Raw genomic sequence first — 16,405 nt, 5'->3', positions numbered from 1 at the left:
AGAGAAGTCAGGAGCGGGAGGTGGGGACACAAGGGCCACTCTAGTTAGAAGTGGTCCAGGAGACTTCTCGATCTCATGCCAAAGAATGAGGTAGGCACGGGGCAGCGGGAGTGGTTGGCAGGAAGGAAAAAGGAAAGCAATGTCAAGAGCCTCTTGGGGCCGCGAGAGCCCAGACCTGCGGCCACGGGTGGCTGGAGCTGGTAGCCGGTGAGCTCACACCAGCCGACGGGGTAGATGTCCGGAGACTCACAGTCCACCCACTGGTCGTATTCGCTGTCCCAGCCGTCAAAGTGGATGCTGAGGAGCCTATGCACCACCCGCTTCACCGTGGCCACGCAGATGAGCCGGGGTTCCATCAGGTCCACGGCCTCCAGCTTCATGCCCACCTTGAAGCCGTGGTTGGGGCAGTCCTAGGGACGGAAGGAAGCAGCAGTGACCATGGCCAGCTCCCGGCCCCGGTGGGGCACAACTGGGGAGAGGCAACGGGCTGGGAGCGCCTGTGGGGAAGGGTCCCTTGACAGTGATCCCGCTGCCCTCTGCTCCCAAGCACCAGTCCCTCCGGGAAAGGGACCGGCTCGACTGTTAGGTAGAATGCCTATGGCAGAGTTTGGGACTTCTCCCCAGAAGTGGCTGGTCTCCGCAGTACTGACTCGAGGGAAGAGAAGGGGGTTGGAATTAACACCCCGAGAGCAGGCAGGGCCACCCAGGCCCCGTGCTTCCTCAATTTCCTTACCATGTTAAAGAGTCTCGATGGAGCTGCTTTTGACTTGGTCTTCTCCAAGTAGGTGTCCCAGCTGAAAGTGTGTGATTCGTAGCCTGGAGAAGCAGAAAGTATAAACGTGGAGGGAAAGGAGGGGAGGCAGGAGGGAATCCAAGAAAGGAGCACATGCCAAAGGGGCACCTGCAACTGGATCAGGACCCAGTCTGGAGTCTCCCCAGCAGCCTTCTTCTCTCCTCCCCGGACTGGTACCTGCTCTAGGACCATTGGTCCTGTTGTACAGGTTGTTCACTGCCCAAAGGAACAGTTGGAGCTCTGCTCACCAAACCATACACTAGTCATAGAGCCCGGTCAGCCCAGTGTAAGGGCTGGTAGTGTTGGCCTTGGGTGACTCAGACACCTTTCCAATCCACTCTGAGACTCCAAGCCCCAGGGTCTGGCTTGGCCAGGAATCTGGGCCTGTGGCCACACTCTACCCTTTCTGACTGTAAGGCCGATCTTACCTTTAGGTGGTGTGAGCTCAATGTCATTCTTTTGGCAGAAGGTAGCTGGGAAGATAGCGTGGGAGGAGGCATGGTAACAGAACCAGTCTGAGCCATCTGTGGAAGGCCCCCCGTCCACACAGATCATGAGGTAGCCGTCCAGGAGAACCTGGCAGGTGGGGAGAAGGCAGACACCACGGTATCATGAGCTATACCCCCATCCAAGGGGCGGGTGGCTAGAGAGCCGGCAGATCAGCGGTGTGCGGAGAGCTAGATCTCGGCCTTCCCCGAGCTTCTGCTTTGGAGCACTCAGCGCCCCTGTAACCCGTACGTGTGACGTTATTTACCTTCCTCACTGGACAGCAAATGCTGTTCCTGCAGGGACTACATCTTTTTGCCAGTGTTTTCAGTGATGAGCACACGGGCCCAGCCTGGAGAAGTCTGGCTGGCTGGACAAATCAGCATGTCCCCCGGGGGCCATTTGCTCCTCAGGTTGCAGCAATAACGTACAGTGTGCAGCAAAGTCAGCATGGCTGTGGCTCCAGCCCTCAGAGGAGAGGACACGAGGCAGTGGAAAGGCCTCCAGGGAGGCTGACGGCGCGGGGCCTACACCTGACACAGGACCAGGCTCGGGCCAGGTGTTCAATAAGCACCTGTCCATTGTGCCTCGGACCCGACACGAAAGCAGATGTTGAACAAGGAGCAGATGAGCCCTCTCCTCACAAAAGTCCGGTACTCCAGGAACAGCCAGAGTGGGGAAGGTGTGCAGAGCTCAGAGCCACCTCAAAGGCTTCAGAAAACTGCACTAGAGGCTGTAGGGTCGGGCCCAGGCTCACCTTGCAGATGGTTGCCACGCAGATGTTGCCCAGATTCAGGGGGTCAATGGCTTCCAGTTTCATCCCTTCCTCAAACCAACCACCTTCCGTGTAGACAGCTCGAACCTTAAAGGAACGGGGCAGCTGGGGAATCTCTGGGTGGCCCAGGTGGAGGGTGGGGGAGCAGGCCTCACCTGCCATAGGCTTGGGAAGGAGACGGGGGAAGGAAAGGAACATCCCAGGGTCCCAAGGCCTGGAATGGACCTACGGACAAGACAGAAAGTCTCCAAGGGCTGTGCCTCACCTTCTTGAACAGGTAAGGAACAGCATCACAGTAGATTTTCCGGAAGGTGGGATGGTGGGCCATGTCACTGCGCCTCTCTTTTGGGAGCAAGGGAGAGAAGGGAGTTGAAGGCTGCCAACAGGGCCACCTCCATACTATCCCCAGAAATGTGGAGATTGCCCTGCATATGCTCTAACCTGTATCTCAGCATCCCCTACCTGCCTATCTCCCCAGACCAGAAGACGGAAAACATCAGGAGCTCTCTGTAGGGACTACTGAACCCTTCAGATCCAGATGCTTCCCACATCACGTGGGAGAGGATGGAGTCTGCAGCCTCTGGGTTCAGATCAATCATACCACTTACAAGCTGAGTGACCTTGGTCAAATCACCCAACCTCTCTGGACCTTGTTATCACCAACTACATGATAGAAATGCTCACCTCTACCACAGAGATTGTTGTGGGGTATAGAGATGCTCCTACCTAGGACCTGGGGCAGCAGAACCCGTGTCACGCTGGCCTGGGGCTCTGCTAACCTGAAAGCTTGATGCCATGGCCAACGCGCCGTGACCAACCCACTGGGTGGATCAGGGGGCTCCACATGTGGCACCAGAAGTCGTCATCGCTGTCGCCATCCTCATAGAGGAGCCGAAGGCGACCCCCAATTACTGTGTCCACAACGGCCATGCGGGTACGTGACACCTGGGCCTTGTCCACCACCTCCAGCCGCATGCCTTGCCGAAAAGGGTACTTCATGCTCTCCACCATCTGCAACATCAGAACACAGGCCTGCTGTGGTCTTGGGGACCCTCCCCCCTGCCCCCACCTTCCTGTTCTGTCTCTTAAAAGTAACCAGAGATCAGGGAAGGTGTGAAAACCACACTCAACACTAAATCAAGGAAGTGTGCAGATGAGCCTTCCCTTCCCACCAAGTTCAACCCTTGTGGGACGGGAACGCCAATTGGAACCCTAATTCCCCAGAATGATACCGAGGAGCAGCACACAGCTTACAACATATGCACCAAGAGGCCAGTCAGTCAATATGATGGCAATTACGAGATCCGTTTCAGACTAAGGCAACGGGTACCCCAGAGAGCTCAGGTGACTTAGCCGCACTTACCCAGAGCCATTGGTGCCATAGCTGAGCCTTGCAACTGTCCTAGGGTCCAGACTTGTGCTCTTTCCCACTTCCTGCCACCTCTGGGCAGATGGCACATACTACACTCGTGTCCAGAGCCCTGTGTCTCCAAATGTCAAATTATAGCTCTGAACTCCCTGGGATGCTGTTCTGAACGGCTTTCCTACTCTGACCCAGCAAGGGATGGGGACCAAAATACCCACAAGCTGTCCTTAGTGCCCTGATGGCAGGCCACGGATAAGGGGTAGGAGATTCTCTTGGTTCACTGTGACTTTGATGCTGGCCTGCCTGGGGCAGGGAAATGGGACCAGTGAGCTCCATAGGGCTTTTCCAGCCCCACCCAGCCTAGCCCTGGTGTGGGCTGAGCAGTGCGATTTCAAAGCCCACCAGGAGGGGGAGCACCTCAGTGATCACAAAGCAGCCATCAGGAAAAGCGGACAGTCCTACACCACAGACCCTTCAGCCCTCTCCCTCAAGGCCTGGAACACCCCCAGACGGACTGCCTGACTGGCTCATTTAGGAGACTCAGGTGAGGCCTGGGTTGGGGTCCCCTGGGTTACCTCCCCCTCCCAGCCCTTCCCGTCATTCCTTTCTTTTGCACCCACCCAGCGCAGCCCACAGCCCAATACCACCTCGGTGCCCCTTTTGGTTAGTGACACCCAGAACTTGAGCCCAGGAGGGGCAGAAGTCGGGTTTGGTAGGATTCATTTCTACCTCCTCGGCTCCACGGCACAGAGTTAGTGCTCAGTTAATGTTTTTTTCTCGCCTGACAAAACATGTACACACCCTTGGCCTTGGCTGGTGGGTCTTTCATTCAAGACACTGTACTCAGCATTTCATTCAAAACATTGTACTCCGGCCCTTATCATATTGCGGGCATCCACGGAACTGGACTGGATGTGGATCAGGGATTCATTTACAAACCCACCCCCTTTATCCTCCTTGCTGCCAAACCTCAGAGGCAGCTGCTTCCGTATCCACTGCAGGATTGGGTATGTGACACCTAGTCACTATGTGCTTGCTGACCAGTTCACATGGAACCATGCTCTGCCACTGAGAAATCAAGCTCATTTTAGTTTGAGCAGAGAACAGGCCACCTTGATGACACTAGTGGCCCGCACCACCCACGATCATCTGCCTTGCCTTCAGACAAAGGCCAGCTGAGTGAATTTCAAATGTCGAATCCATCACCCATGCAAGGCATTCTGAGAAGCAGAGGAGACAAAGCTTATGGTTTTGGAAAGGGGATATGAAAAGATAAATTAGGAAAATACAGAGAAATAAAGAGCAAATGGATGGTACCCAACAAGATCAAATAAAGGAAAATTCATTTCTACTTTAGGAAAAAAGCCAGCGAATGCTTCCTTGAGCTGCTGGAACCATTCCTTACCAAAGGCCCACTCTCCACCAGCCAGGCGGTGGCAACCTCTTCACCAGGGGTCCGGTACCTTGGATGAGATGGGCCCAACTTCTATTCCTTCCCTATTTTCAGCTGTTGGCTTCCATACCACCCACACCCTACCCATCAGGGTAGAATTCAAATGCCTTTTCTCCATGAAGACTTCCTTGATACAAGGCCAGTTTAGCCATGTGTCACGGCAGCACCTGCTCTGCGTCCCCCTGCTCACTGCTGTGAAGCTTACCACGGCAAGGTGGGAAATGCACCTGTGAGCACCGACCAGGAGCCTCAGAGGCAGCCCAAGCCCCTATGTGAGCGAGCCCCACAACAGGAGGTCTGGCATACAGAGGTGGGAGACACTAAGTCTCCACCATGAATCCTGTACTCCCTTTGAATTTTTACCATGTGTGTGATTTTTTAACTAAATTTTTAAAAATTAAAATCAAAAGCCAGAGCGATGATTTGGAGGCACACCTCCAGTTCATAATCAAGGCTATTTATAATGATTTCTGTGCTTAGAGGTGCCTGGCTGGGTCAGTCGACAGAGCATGTGACTTCTGATCTCAGGGTTGTGAGTTCGAGCCTCACGTTGGGTGTAGAGATGACTTAAACTTAAAAAATGTAAAAAATGTATATATATATAAATAGAAATAGAAGGATACACACACACACACACACACACACACACACACACACAAAATTATTTCTGTGCTTGACTTTTTTCCTCTGCCAGACTGGAGAGTCCTAAATACAGGGTCTGTATTCCCACAGTTCCTTGTATCCATGTACTTAAAATCTATGCAACCAATGCTCTTTGAAAATGCTATGAGCAAAGGTAAGGATCTGGAGGAGCAAACAGGAGATAAAGCAACATGACTGACGTGGCTGGATCACAATCGGGATTGGTGAGGAGGCTGACACTAAACTGGGAAGGGAGAGAGCAACCAACATCCTTCCTTGAGAAACGGGAAGCTGGTGGGGCGCTTGGGTGGCTCAGTCAAAGTGTCCGACTTTGGCTCAGGTCACAATCTCATGGTTCATGGGTTCAAGCCCGACATCGGATTCTATGCTGACAGCTCAGAGCCTGGAGCCTGCTTCAGATTCTGTGTGTCTCTCTTTGCCCCTCCCCAGCTCACACTCGGTCTCTTTCTCTCTCCCAAAAGTAAATAAACATTGAAAAAATTAAAACAACAACAACAAAAGAAACATGAGGCTGCTAAAAACTGTCAAGCAAGGGAGTCTTTGGGAAAATACTCCAGTGAGTAGCATGGACAGAGAAAATGGGAGAGGGGCAGGAAGGAGATCAGTTAGGAGACCCCAAGGGCTCACTGCCAGACCTTGATATGGAAATCCACAGGAAGCGTCCTGGAGCCCACCAACCGTTTCATGAGGTACCCCTTCCAGTCGGTGAACTTGGCATGAATGGCTGTGGAGACACAGCAGAATCCTTGTTACAAAGCCTGGCAACACTCCCGCCAACAGGGGGTGCCAGAGCAACTGATTTCTGCCTCTTCAGGCCAGCAATCACATGTTTAAAACCCGTTGTACCACCTGTCTGCCCCGGGGCCTCTGGAACTGGGGAGGACAGGAAGCAGGCTGGCAAGTGAGTTCTGCTCTGGTCTAACCTAAGACAAAAGTGCCCCCTTCTACCATGGGCTCTGCAGGAACCAGGACAGGGAATGTTCTCATCAACTCACTCCGCGGGGGCACCAGGATCTTGCTGTTGATGGCACACCAGCCAATGGGGTGGACATCCACCGTTCCCAGGTTGCACCAGAAGTCATGGCTGGCGTCATTCTCAAAGCCCTCATACCGGAGCAGCACCCGGTACCCTGAAAGAAGGAAAGGGCACCAATGAGGAAGGGTGGGATGGGGAAAGGTATATTCTCAGGCCTTCCCTCTTTTCCAGCCTAAACTGACTCCTATTCCAAGAACTCCTTCCAGGCAAGTGGGGTCCCTGTTGTCCACAACGGTCACAGCCAAAACAAACCCATGTCATGTCCTGGGAAAGCAGTATGGCACCGCATGAGAGTTAATTTTTTATAGCCTGATTGTTCCTGGGAAAAAACTTAAAAGGGGGAGTTTCTAAACTTGCCATGCTTTGTGGCCTCCTGGAAGCCAAGAAGGGAGGCAGAAACTCCAGTGGGTGGGCTTTGTGTTGGATGCAGCCAACCTCTGCTTGCAACACTGCCCCCCCCCCCCCCCCGCCATATGGGGATGTCAGTCTTCAAACTCAGACCCTGCCTTGGCCAGAGGAATACCGACCTGCGGCCTGAATGACAGAGGCAATCCAGTACACCCGGCTGGGGAGCACAGCGTCGCTATTGAGCACCTCCACCTTCATCCCCTTCATCACGTCCTCCCACTGGTCATACAGTGGGACCTGTGTGGGCACAAGAGCATTTGGGGGGGGGACAGTGAGCTGCCTGAGCAGACAGGGAAGAGTGGCTGGCCTCATGAGTCATTGTGGCCTTCTCTGCCCCTCAACTTCTCACATCACTCACTGTCACTCCAAGCCAGGCATGGGACTAGGGATGAAGAGATGAGCAAAACGAGTCCACTGTCCTCAAAGAGCTGATTCAGGGCATGGGGTGGGGGCGATGGGAGGGGAGGGCCGGTGCAGTGGTCACACATCCAGAGTCATCCCCACGTACTGATCTTTACAGGACTGCCTCCTCACTGTATCATCCTGGGCACAACACACCTGTGACAGTTTGTGTGCCAGTGATGACACCTCCTAGCGCTCGCCACATCGCAGTGCCAGCGAGGCACTGTCCTTGGCACAAATACCACCTCTTTCAATCATCACTCAAGCCTGGTCAGTAGTGTCTCAGCTATCACCACGCCGGCTCTCACAGTGGTCTACTCACACACTATTTCTGGCACATTCTTTTTCTACCTCTCCAACCCGTCTTCTCCTCTTCAGATGCTCTCCATCAGCAGCGGACCATTTTTGCTGGCTTTTCCCTGATAATCTAAACCTCACTTTGAACCAAGAGCATCTTGATTCTCCTTTGGAGAAATTCACCGTTTGTTCATTCTCAGCCCTGGCTTAAGCTATTCGGGGTATCCCATTCTACCTCTCTGGCCAGAGAATGGGTCTGTCACAGAATCTAGAAACCGTTATGCTACCCAGGCGCAAAGGGGCCGGCCTGGCAGAGCTTATCAAATCCGGTGTGTTGAGTGCAATTGTGACAGAATTCCCCTGCAGTGAAAACTCAGGGCAAAAAAGCTTCCTACTAAGGAAGGTGTGAGCCTTGGACTAGCGTGAGACTAGAGTGAGACTTTCCCACTGTCCCATGTCCACGGCACTCCACCCGGAGTCCAGGAGCTGCTAGGATGTGACTCTGGTCAGAGGACTCCACGAGTCAGGAGGCCTCCTCCTTGACTTCCTGGGTGTTAGCAAACTGGCTTGAAACGCCAAAGGAGAGCGTGGCTCTAGGCAGCTCCCTGGCCCGCAGGCTACCACAGGCTGCACGTGCTGCCTGCGCTTCCACTCCAGGCCAAGCAGCCCACCCCTCCTCCTGGCCTCACTCTTCTGGGGCTTCTCTGCTGAAATGGGCTCCAGGAGGCATCCACATCTGCCTCCCAGGAACCCGGGGGCTCAGGGCAGTCCAGAAGCAGCAAGCTTTCAATGGGAAAACACGAACACAGGGGAACACAGAAGGAAAGGACTTCTAGCACGAAGTTCCAGTACGTAAACAAGCAGAGTGAGGACCTCAGAGAGGAAGCGCAGTGCTAGAAGGCTTCAGTGAGGGTTTGTGGGAGGACTCTGAAAAAAAGGTGGACAGAAAGGGAAACCGGAGCAAGTGGCAAAGTTGGACTGCACCCACCCAGACCTCATCACTGTTCGCTCTCTGGTGCCAGTGCCCAGCTTGGAACGCTTATGAGGCTGGCGGGTGAGACAGGTGGCGAGCACCCGAGTTCCCGGCTTGCTCCCCTGCCCCCCATCTCCAGGACACTCACATGCTTAAAACAGCTGACAGGAGCAGCTTTGTAACTGTGATCCTTCAGGAACTTCCCCCAGTCGAAACCCAAGACCAGCGCTGCAGAGCAGAAAGAGAAGAGTTGGAACCTGACGCCCAGGAGCCATAGAAGCAGGTCCTTCCCCACCCAGGCAGCCCCATACCTGCCCCACTGGTGGCCATCAGAACGGGCCTGGACCTTATCCAAAGGGTGACAGACTCTCAGGAGTAGAGGAAGCATTCAGGGGGAAATGTCTGATCTTTCTTCCCCGGAAAAGACAAGGAAACTCAAAGGCCTTTGGGCTTAAATTCTTTAGACCTCCCTCAACCTCTCATTGGTCACAGCCGATTGGAATGGATGGGAGGGGCACACACGTAGGCCCCTCCAACCCTTGTGGGTCTAGAGCTCAGCTACAGCCAAAAACAGACCACCCAGAGCAGAGTTGCTTATTGCCTGCACGCTTAGAAACTGCTGCGCACACTCAGGTTACTTCCCTTATCCCGCCACCCTCTCCAAACCAGACAGGGGTCCCCACTGCCCATGGGACACAGAAGCCACAGGGCTAAGAGCGATACAAAAGAAAAGCAGCAAATTCTGGGTTTCTGAACTATCAAGAGTAGGGGTCCTAGTACTTCAGAAGTGACTAAAGGGATTTTCTGGGGTAATTTGCACAATCCCTACCAAATAGGGAAGATGGCAGTCCACAGTGAGCCTGGGGCAGGCCACTCTGTAGCTGTCCTTTTTTCCCATTCCCGGCTCCTAGGCAGGGCCAGCCCAGGCCTGGCACCCCATTCCCAACCCCTTGGCAGCTTCTGAGCACCAGTGTTCTGCTGTCTTACCATCTTGCCCAGTTGGCGTCCCATCTGCCAGCTGTCCTGTCCCTTGGGAGTGGAGGAAGGCTCCAATTTTGGCAGACCAGGCCGCCTTGTGGAGGACTTTGGCTTTCTTGGTAGGTGGTTTTCCCTGGAGGGAGGAGAGCACGTGGGTAGCCTAATGGCTGAGAATGGAGCGCTGGATCTGGAAGGTCTGGGTTTAAATCCTGGGATTCAGTCCCTCAACCTCTTCAGTTCCTTCATTTGTAAATCAAGTGCGTAACAATAACAATGCTTGGCTCAAAGGGGGACTGCAAGGATGTGAGTTACTGTCTGATGCCTGGCATTCAGTAAGTGCTTAGCTATTGTTCAAATGTGGAGGGATAGGTCACTTGGAGCTACAGGGCAGGGAGGGACACTTGTATCTTTTCTGTCTTTTAAGCCTTTGTTTCCTCCAGGGACTTTTCCCAGTGGCTTCAACTCTCAGCCATCTCCTTCATCAGGTGCTCCCACAGATTTATGGCAGACAGTAGGCTTCACAGAGGTCTAGGAGGCAACATTTTGTACACATATGGGAATGTTCTAGAGCAGGTCTGTGGCTTTCATCAGATGCTCCACGGGGCCTCCCCAAGAGTGAAAGGCCACTAATCTAGTCTACAGCTTGTAACTTAAGCACTGATCAGAAAGGCCCAGAGAATTTATTTTAAAAAATCAGTGAAATAAAAATGTGAGTTTACACAGACCTGGGGAAAAGTCCTGGCTCTTCAATTTGTAACTTCTTTGAGTAAGTTACTAAAAATATTTGAGCCTTAAAAAAAATTTTTTTAACGTTTATTCATTTTTGAGAGACAGAGAGAGACAGAGTGCAAGCAGGGGTGGGGCAGAGACAGAGGGAGACACAGAATCCAAATCAGGCTCCAAGCTCTGAGCTGTCAGCACAGGGCCCGAAGCAGGGCTTGAACTCACGAACCGCGAGATCATGACCTGAACTTAAGTCGGACACTTAACCGACTGAGCCACCTGGGCGCCCCTTTTGAGCCTTTAAAATAGGAATTTAAGGGGCACCTTTGTGGCTCAGTCAGTTAAGTGTCTGACACTTGATTTCAGCTCAGGTCATGATCTCACGGTTTGTGAGACTAAGCCCCATGCTAGGAGCCTGCTTGGGATTCTCTCTCCCTCTCCCTCTGCCCCTCCCCCTGCTTGCTCAAAATAAATAAACATTAAAAAAAAGATTAATAGGGGCACCTGGGTGGCTCAGTCCGTTAAACGTCTGACTTCTACTCTGTGCTGGCAGTGTGGAGCCTGCCTCGGATTCTGTCTCCTTTTCTCTGCCCCTAACCCGCTCGCACTCTGTCTCTCAAAAATAAATGAACGTTAAAAAATAATAATAAAATAGGAATTAAAAAAAAAAATAAAAAATAAAATAAAATAGGAATTTAAGAGGCATCTGGCTGGCTCAGTAAGTACAGCATGCAACTCTTGATCTTGGAGTTGTGAGTTCAAGCCCCATGTTTGGTGTAGGGATTTCTCTGGGGAAAAAAATCTTAAAAAAATAAAATAGGAAACTTTAAAAATTCATTTTTAAGAGAGCATTGGTTGGTTGGATTCAGTTAGCAAGTATCCCTGAATTGTAGCTATTAACAATACTATTTATTAGGTCACTGAGGAGAGAGATTTTTCTATGCCCTAACTAAAATCTACACAGTGAGGGAAACAACGATTATGCACAAAAGTGAGAGATAAAGTATACAGAAGCACAAAGCAGGAGACATGGTCTACTGTGACTTTCAAGAAATGTCAGAGCAGTGGGTCTCAAACTTTGCTGCACATGACAATTACCTGGGTGGGGCTCTTTAAAGCCCCTATGTCCAGGGGGCACCTGGCTGGCTAGGGTGGTAGAGGCAGTGCATGAGACTCTTATCTCAGGGTTAGGAATTAGAGCCCCATGTTGGGTGCAGATTACTTAAAACAACAACAACAACAATAATAATAATAATTATAAAGCCCATGTGTCCAGGCCACACTCCATCCCAATTAAATGAGAATCTTTGGGAGTAAGACCAAGCATCAATATTTTGTTACTACTTCTTTTAAAGCTTGTTTATTTATTTTTTTTTAGTAATCTCTACACCCAATGTGGGGCTTGAACTCATGACCCCGAGATCAAAAGTTGCACCAAACATTAATATTTTAAACACTCTCCAGGTGATCCCAACGTGCAGGCAAGGTGTGAGCACCGGTGTCATGGACGGTAGCCATAGTTACCAGGACACAACACAACATTAGGCGCCTGAGAACACATTCCAGTCCCAGTTCTGCTGCTCCCCCAACAGAACCACCTTAGGTAAGTCCCTCTTCCTCTCTGAACCTCAGCACACTTCTCAACTAATGTGTGGGTGAGACAACACATCTCTTTAAGAATCCTTCCATTTATAAAACTTCTATGAATGTCAATAATTAACTAAAGATTAGTAAGACTTTCTAGGTGGCTGCCTATGACATGGAATCAGAGACCAGGCATCAACTTCCTAAACCCACCGTGGCTGGTAAATGTATGCCTGTCTCCTAATTTCCTTTCAGAGCATTTATAAAGGTATGGGGCGGGGGCACCTGCGTAGCTCAGCTGGTTAAGCATCTGACTCTTGATTTTGGCTCACGTCAGGATCTCACCATTCATGAGGTTAAGCCCGGCGTCAGGCTCTGCGCTGATAGCACAGGGCCTGCTTGGGATTCTCTCTGTCCCTCTCTCTCCCCCTCCCCTGCTCATGTCCTAGCTTTCTCAAAATAAACAAACTTTAAAAAAAAAAAAAAAAGTATGAGGCAAAGACCAAAGGGCACCAGACTCCCCCAAGGCTCTTCTTTTCTTTAAAACTTACTAAAGGCATTAGACTCCTGGGGGCAGGGGAAGATGGGGATTGAAGGGCACCTCTATTAGTGTGTAATTTACAGATTGATTCCCCTGCAGGCTAAATTTTGAGAGCATAATAAATAGCAGGAAGTTTACAACCTCAGACAGCCACAAGCAAACTCCTTCCAAAGCTCTCTTGGCCCCTTTGCCATCAGCCAGGTGGGTGTTCCTGTCTCAGCTCCCAGGGCCCCAGGAAAGGTCTTCCGAGTAACTGCCTCTTACCTGTAATCTGGCCAAGATACTGGCTTTCTTGGAGTTGGAGGAGTAGCTCCTAGAACAGGAGACGCTGCAGAATCTCTTAGTCTTGGAGAAGAAGGCTTCCCTTGTACCCACGATACCACACATCTCACAGACAGCTGGGAAGAGAACTTAGCACGTGACCCACCTGATACGGTCACCCCAGATCAAACAAAATGATGGGCCCTTCAAAACCCGAACAGCACATTAACCAGGTGAATCCAAGCCCCCACTCAGACTGACAGGCCTGGAACAGGAGGAGGAGGTTTGTATACAACTGAATCTGCTTTGTCTGAGGTAAGCTGCCTGGCATCCCTCGGTTATATGTCAACAGTGGAGCTAAGGCAAATCCACAGGGCAACAGGTGAGTATTGGAAAGTTTGTAAAGAAGAAAATGAGAAGCTAAAATGCCATTAACTTCTGTGGGTATCTTTTCTTCTCATCTATACAGCCACTGAACTAGATCAATGTTTCACACCTGACATCATATTAGAATCATCTGAGTAGCTTTAAAAATACCCAGCCTGAGATTCTAATTAACTGGTCTGTGGTGGGACAAAGGCATCTGTAGTGTTAAAACCTCCCCAGGTGATCCTAATGTACAGCCAGGCTAGAGAACACCTGAACTCCACAGTCTCTAATGGTTCTTTCTAGTTCCAAAGTTCTAAGATTCTAAAAGAATGGCTGGAAGAAGACAGAAGGGAGAAAAAAAAATAATAAAAATAAATAAATAAATAAATAAATAAATAAATAAATAAATAAATAAATAAGGCAGGGGTGGGGGTGGGAGAAGACTGGTAGAAAAGAAGAGTCAAGTGGCAGAGTATTAGAGTTTCAGGCACCAAGGGACAGGACTATCCTCACAGACATCTAGCCTGTCTTCACAGGCAGTCCACACACTGGAGGCCCTGACACAGGGGTCCAGCATCTGTGCGAGCATCACAGCTCAGAAGGTAACTAGCTTCCAGATGATCCACGGGAACTGTCATCAGTAATCCTCTCCCTCGGGGGTCACTGGATTCTGTATTCCCCCCACACCTCACATCCAACCCACAAGCTATTCCTTGACCTTCCCCAGATAGTAATCAGAACATTTTAGGTGTTCTTCTCAACATCCAGGTTTAAAAATCAACCAGCTACTCACCCAAATGTAAAAGCACCTTACTAATGACTGGCATCTAATATGTTCCAAATAAATATAGTTGTAGGAAAGAACAAAGGAAATTGCAATTTGAAATCAGACTGCAGCAGAGGAAATACCCTTTGGGGCTACTTGTGTCTCTGTCACAGGCCCTCAGACATCAGAGCAAACGGCTCCTTACACCTGGATGGCTCTGCCCACATGGCCTATGTCCCCCTGCCCACCCTTCCTCCATAGCCTCCTGAAACCTCCCCATCTTCAGGGGACACTCTCAAAGCACCTGGCTCAGAACCACTGCCATCCAAGGAGCGGGGAGTCCCAGGGCTGAGCAGATGCAGGGGAGAGGTGGGCAGCTCCCCTGCTTCCCGATCCTCATTTTCTGCTTCACTTGACTCCTCCAGATAGGAGCTGCTCTCACTGCCCGCACTGCTGTTATAGCTCCGGAAACTGTCATAGCCACCAAAGAGCTCCAAATCGTCCTCCTCTTCCTCTTCCTCCTCCATAGGTTCTGAAGATGGAGTTTCCTAATGAAAGATACAAACCAGGCAGGAGAAATCAGGTCTTAGTGTATGCAGAGGGAGGCTGCAGGTGGGCTCTCAGCTCCCTTTTCCAGTTCTTGGTCAAGTCAACACCTCTGAGCCAAGTGGCACGCAGAATCAAATACCCCTTTAGCAAACACCAGGCTCCTTACTCTTGTTTGTACAATTCTTAACCGCAACTCATCAGAATAGCTTAACGAGACAGAAAGTACGAATTAGGAATTTACCAAGCTCCTCCTGTGGATTCATAAATGATGACCTTTTAACATGATTCAAATAGAATACAATGATGTGAAAATACTCCAAATTATCTCGTAAAGACTTCCTGGGGAAGACGTATATTGGAAAATCATTCTTCCCCCTTCAGCATATGTACACCAAAATAATCTCAATTCAGAAACCATTTCAGCCATAGAAAAGTTAATCTGGGATGCAGACTGCCTTAAGGAGGAATTGGGAAGCAGATGACACGCTAGTCTTAGCACAGTGGTATGTACCATAGCTCTGGACTCCGATCCTCACTAGCTGTGGGTCCTTGGGCAAGTCATTTAACCTCTGTGGGCCTCAACTTTCTCATCTATGAAATAAGAAACGTAGTTGGCGGACAGGATGCGAAATGTAAATGAGATCCTGCATATCAACCTGACTGGCATGTAGTAGAAGAGGTCGTAGGGCTCAAATACGGTCTCTACTGCTGACTACTATCTGTATGATCTGCAGCAAGTCAATCCCTCAGTGCATCAGTTCCCACACCTGTAAATGAGGGTAACACCACCTCTTTCAGAAGCTTTGCGGGAGAAACGGGGAAGACAAATACAGCACTCCAAACGGCTTACAAGTAGCAAGTGGTCAATACGCGTTATCAGTCATTACTGGCTAAAAGCACGGGCCTTCAAAAACCAGATCTGCCTGGGTTTGGATCCCGTCTCTACCCGTCTCTGTTGACTGTGTGCAAGATATTGAACCTCGCTGCTCTCGGTTTCTTCATCAGGGCAACGGCGACAACACGCCTTCTTTAGAGGGCTGGTGTGAAGACTGACATATGCAAAGCCTAGTTCTGTTTCCAGCTGGTAGTGACAGCTCTACAAGCGCGAGCTATTATTCTTATTCTCCTTCACCCTTATAGAAGTTTTGGGCTATTCCGTTCTGGGTTTACAACTACACACGCCAACGTACTAGAAAAGAGGCCGCATTTAAATAGGAGGTGACCGGAAGCCAAAGGATTCAAGGGAGCGTGGGTTACAGGTTGGAGGAGAGCGGGCGAAGTTTCGGAGCCGGACAGACGGACTGAGTGCCCATGTCCTTCACTTGCCAGCTGTGTGGTCTTCCTGGGGAGTCACCACCTGTCTCTAAGCCTCGGCTACTTTAACCCTAACAACGAAACAGTAACACAGGATTGTTGTGAGTACACTAGGAGATCATGCACGTGAACGCTGCAGGCGCGGAGTTTTTATTAAACTTTCAAGCCCTTCACGTCCCCACAGGAGGTGACGGGCCTCCTAATCCCTAAAGAGACGACCCCGAATGAGGGAGGACGAAGAATATTCAGGAGCTTGGAGATCCTGAACTCAGTTCCCTTCTCCCCCAGGCCGGGGAGGCAGTTCCGCCCTCAACCACTCGCCGGACGTGGGCCCCAGCAGTGTGGGGGCCAAAGGCCACGCCAATCGCCTCTGGCCCTGCTCAGCCTAACTACCTCAGTTTATCCATCCTTCCACTCCCCACCCTCCAGGCGTCGCTAAAAGGCCTAAAGAACGGTCGCCCGTGCGAGGCTCTCAGGGTTCCCTTTCCCAGTCGCGAGAAATCCTCTCCCTCTCACCTCGACGCCCCGGGTCTTCTCCATGAGACCTAACACCGTTTCTTCAACCGTCACCAGGTGCAGGAAGCCATATTGGCCTCGCGGCTCTACCCGAGCGCAGTCATTGGCCGCCTCCCAGGGCCGCGGGCCAATCACGCCCCAGGAAAAAGGAT

The 16,405-nt window shown here is 51.0% G+C and overlaps 1 protein-coding gene across 2 annotated transcripts in view; it reads right to left on the bottom strand.

Moving 5' to 3' along the window:
- Positions 1–16,405, bottom strand: part of L3MBTL2 (L3MBTL histone methyl-lysine binding protein 2) — a 20,993-nt gene extending 4,588 nt beyond the window's left edge. For both annotated transcript variants that reach the window (XM_027070640.2, XM_015077904.3), the window contains exons 1-14: positions 16,254–16,405; positions 14,179–14,422; positions 12,743–12,876; positions 9,640–9,763; positions 8,801–8,880; positions 7,100–7,217; positions 6,532–6,666; positions 6,172–6,260; positions 2,834–3,065; positions 2,320–2,396; positions 2,037–2,141; positions 1,222–1,369; positions 734–816; positions 176–410 (exon numbers count right to left, since the gene is read on the bottom strand). In XM_027070640.2, coding sequence (XP_026926441.1) covers positions 176–410; positions 734–816; positions 1,222–1,369; positions 2,037–2,141; positions 2,320–2,396; positions 2,834–3,065; positions 6,172–6,260; positions 6,532–6,666; positions 7,100–7,217; positions 8,801–8,880; positions 9,640–9,763; positions 12,743–12,876; positions 14,179–14,422; positions 16,254–16,277 — 1,828 coding nt within the window. In that variant the 5' untranslated portion in view covers positions 16,278–16,405. The remainder of the gene's footprint in view (positions 1–175; positions 411–733; positions 817–1,221; positions 1,370–2,036; positions 2,142–2,319; positions 2,397–2,833; positions 3,066–6,171; positions 6,261–6,531; positions 6,667–7,099; positions 7,218–8,800; positions 8,881–9,639; positions 9,764–12,742; positions 12,877–14,178; positions 14,423–16,253) is intronic.

The sequence above is a fragment of the Acinonyx jubatus genome, chromosome B4, assembly GCF_027475565.1.
Source record: "Acinonyx jubatus isolate Ajub_Pintada_27869175 chromosome B4, VMU_Ajub_asm_v1.0, whole genome shotgun sequence".
Taxonomy (NCBI): Eukaryota; Metazoa; Chordata; class Mammalia; order Carnivora; family Felidae; genus Acinonyx; species Acinonyx jubatus.
This window is presented reverse-complemented; position numbering and strand designations above follow the sequence as displayed.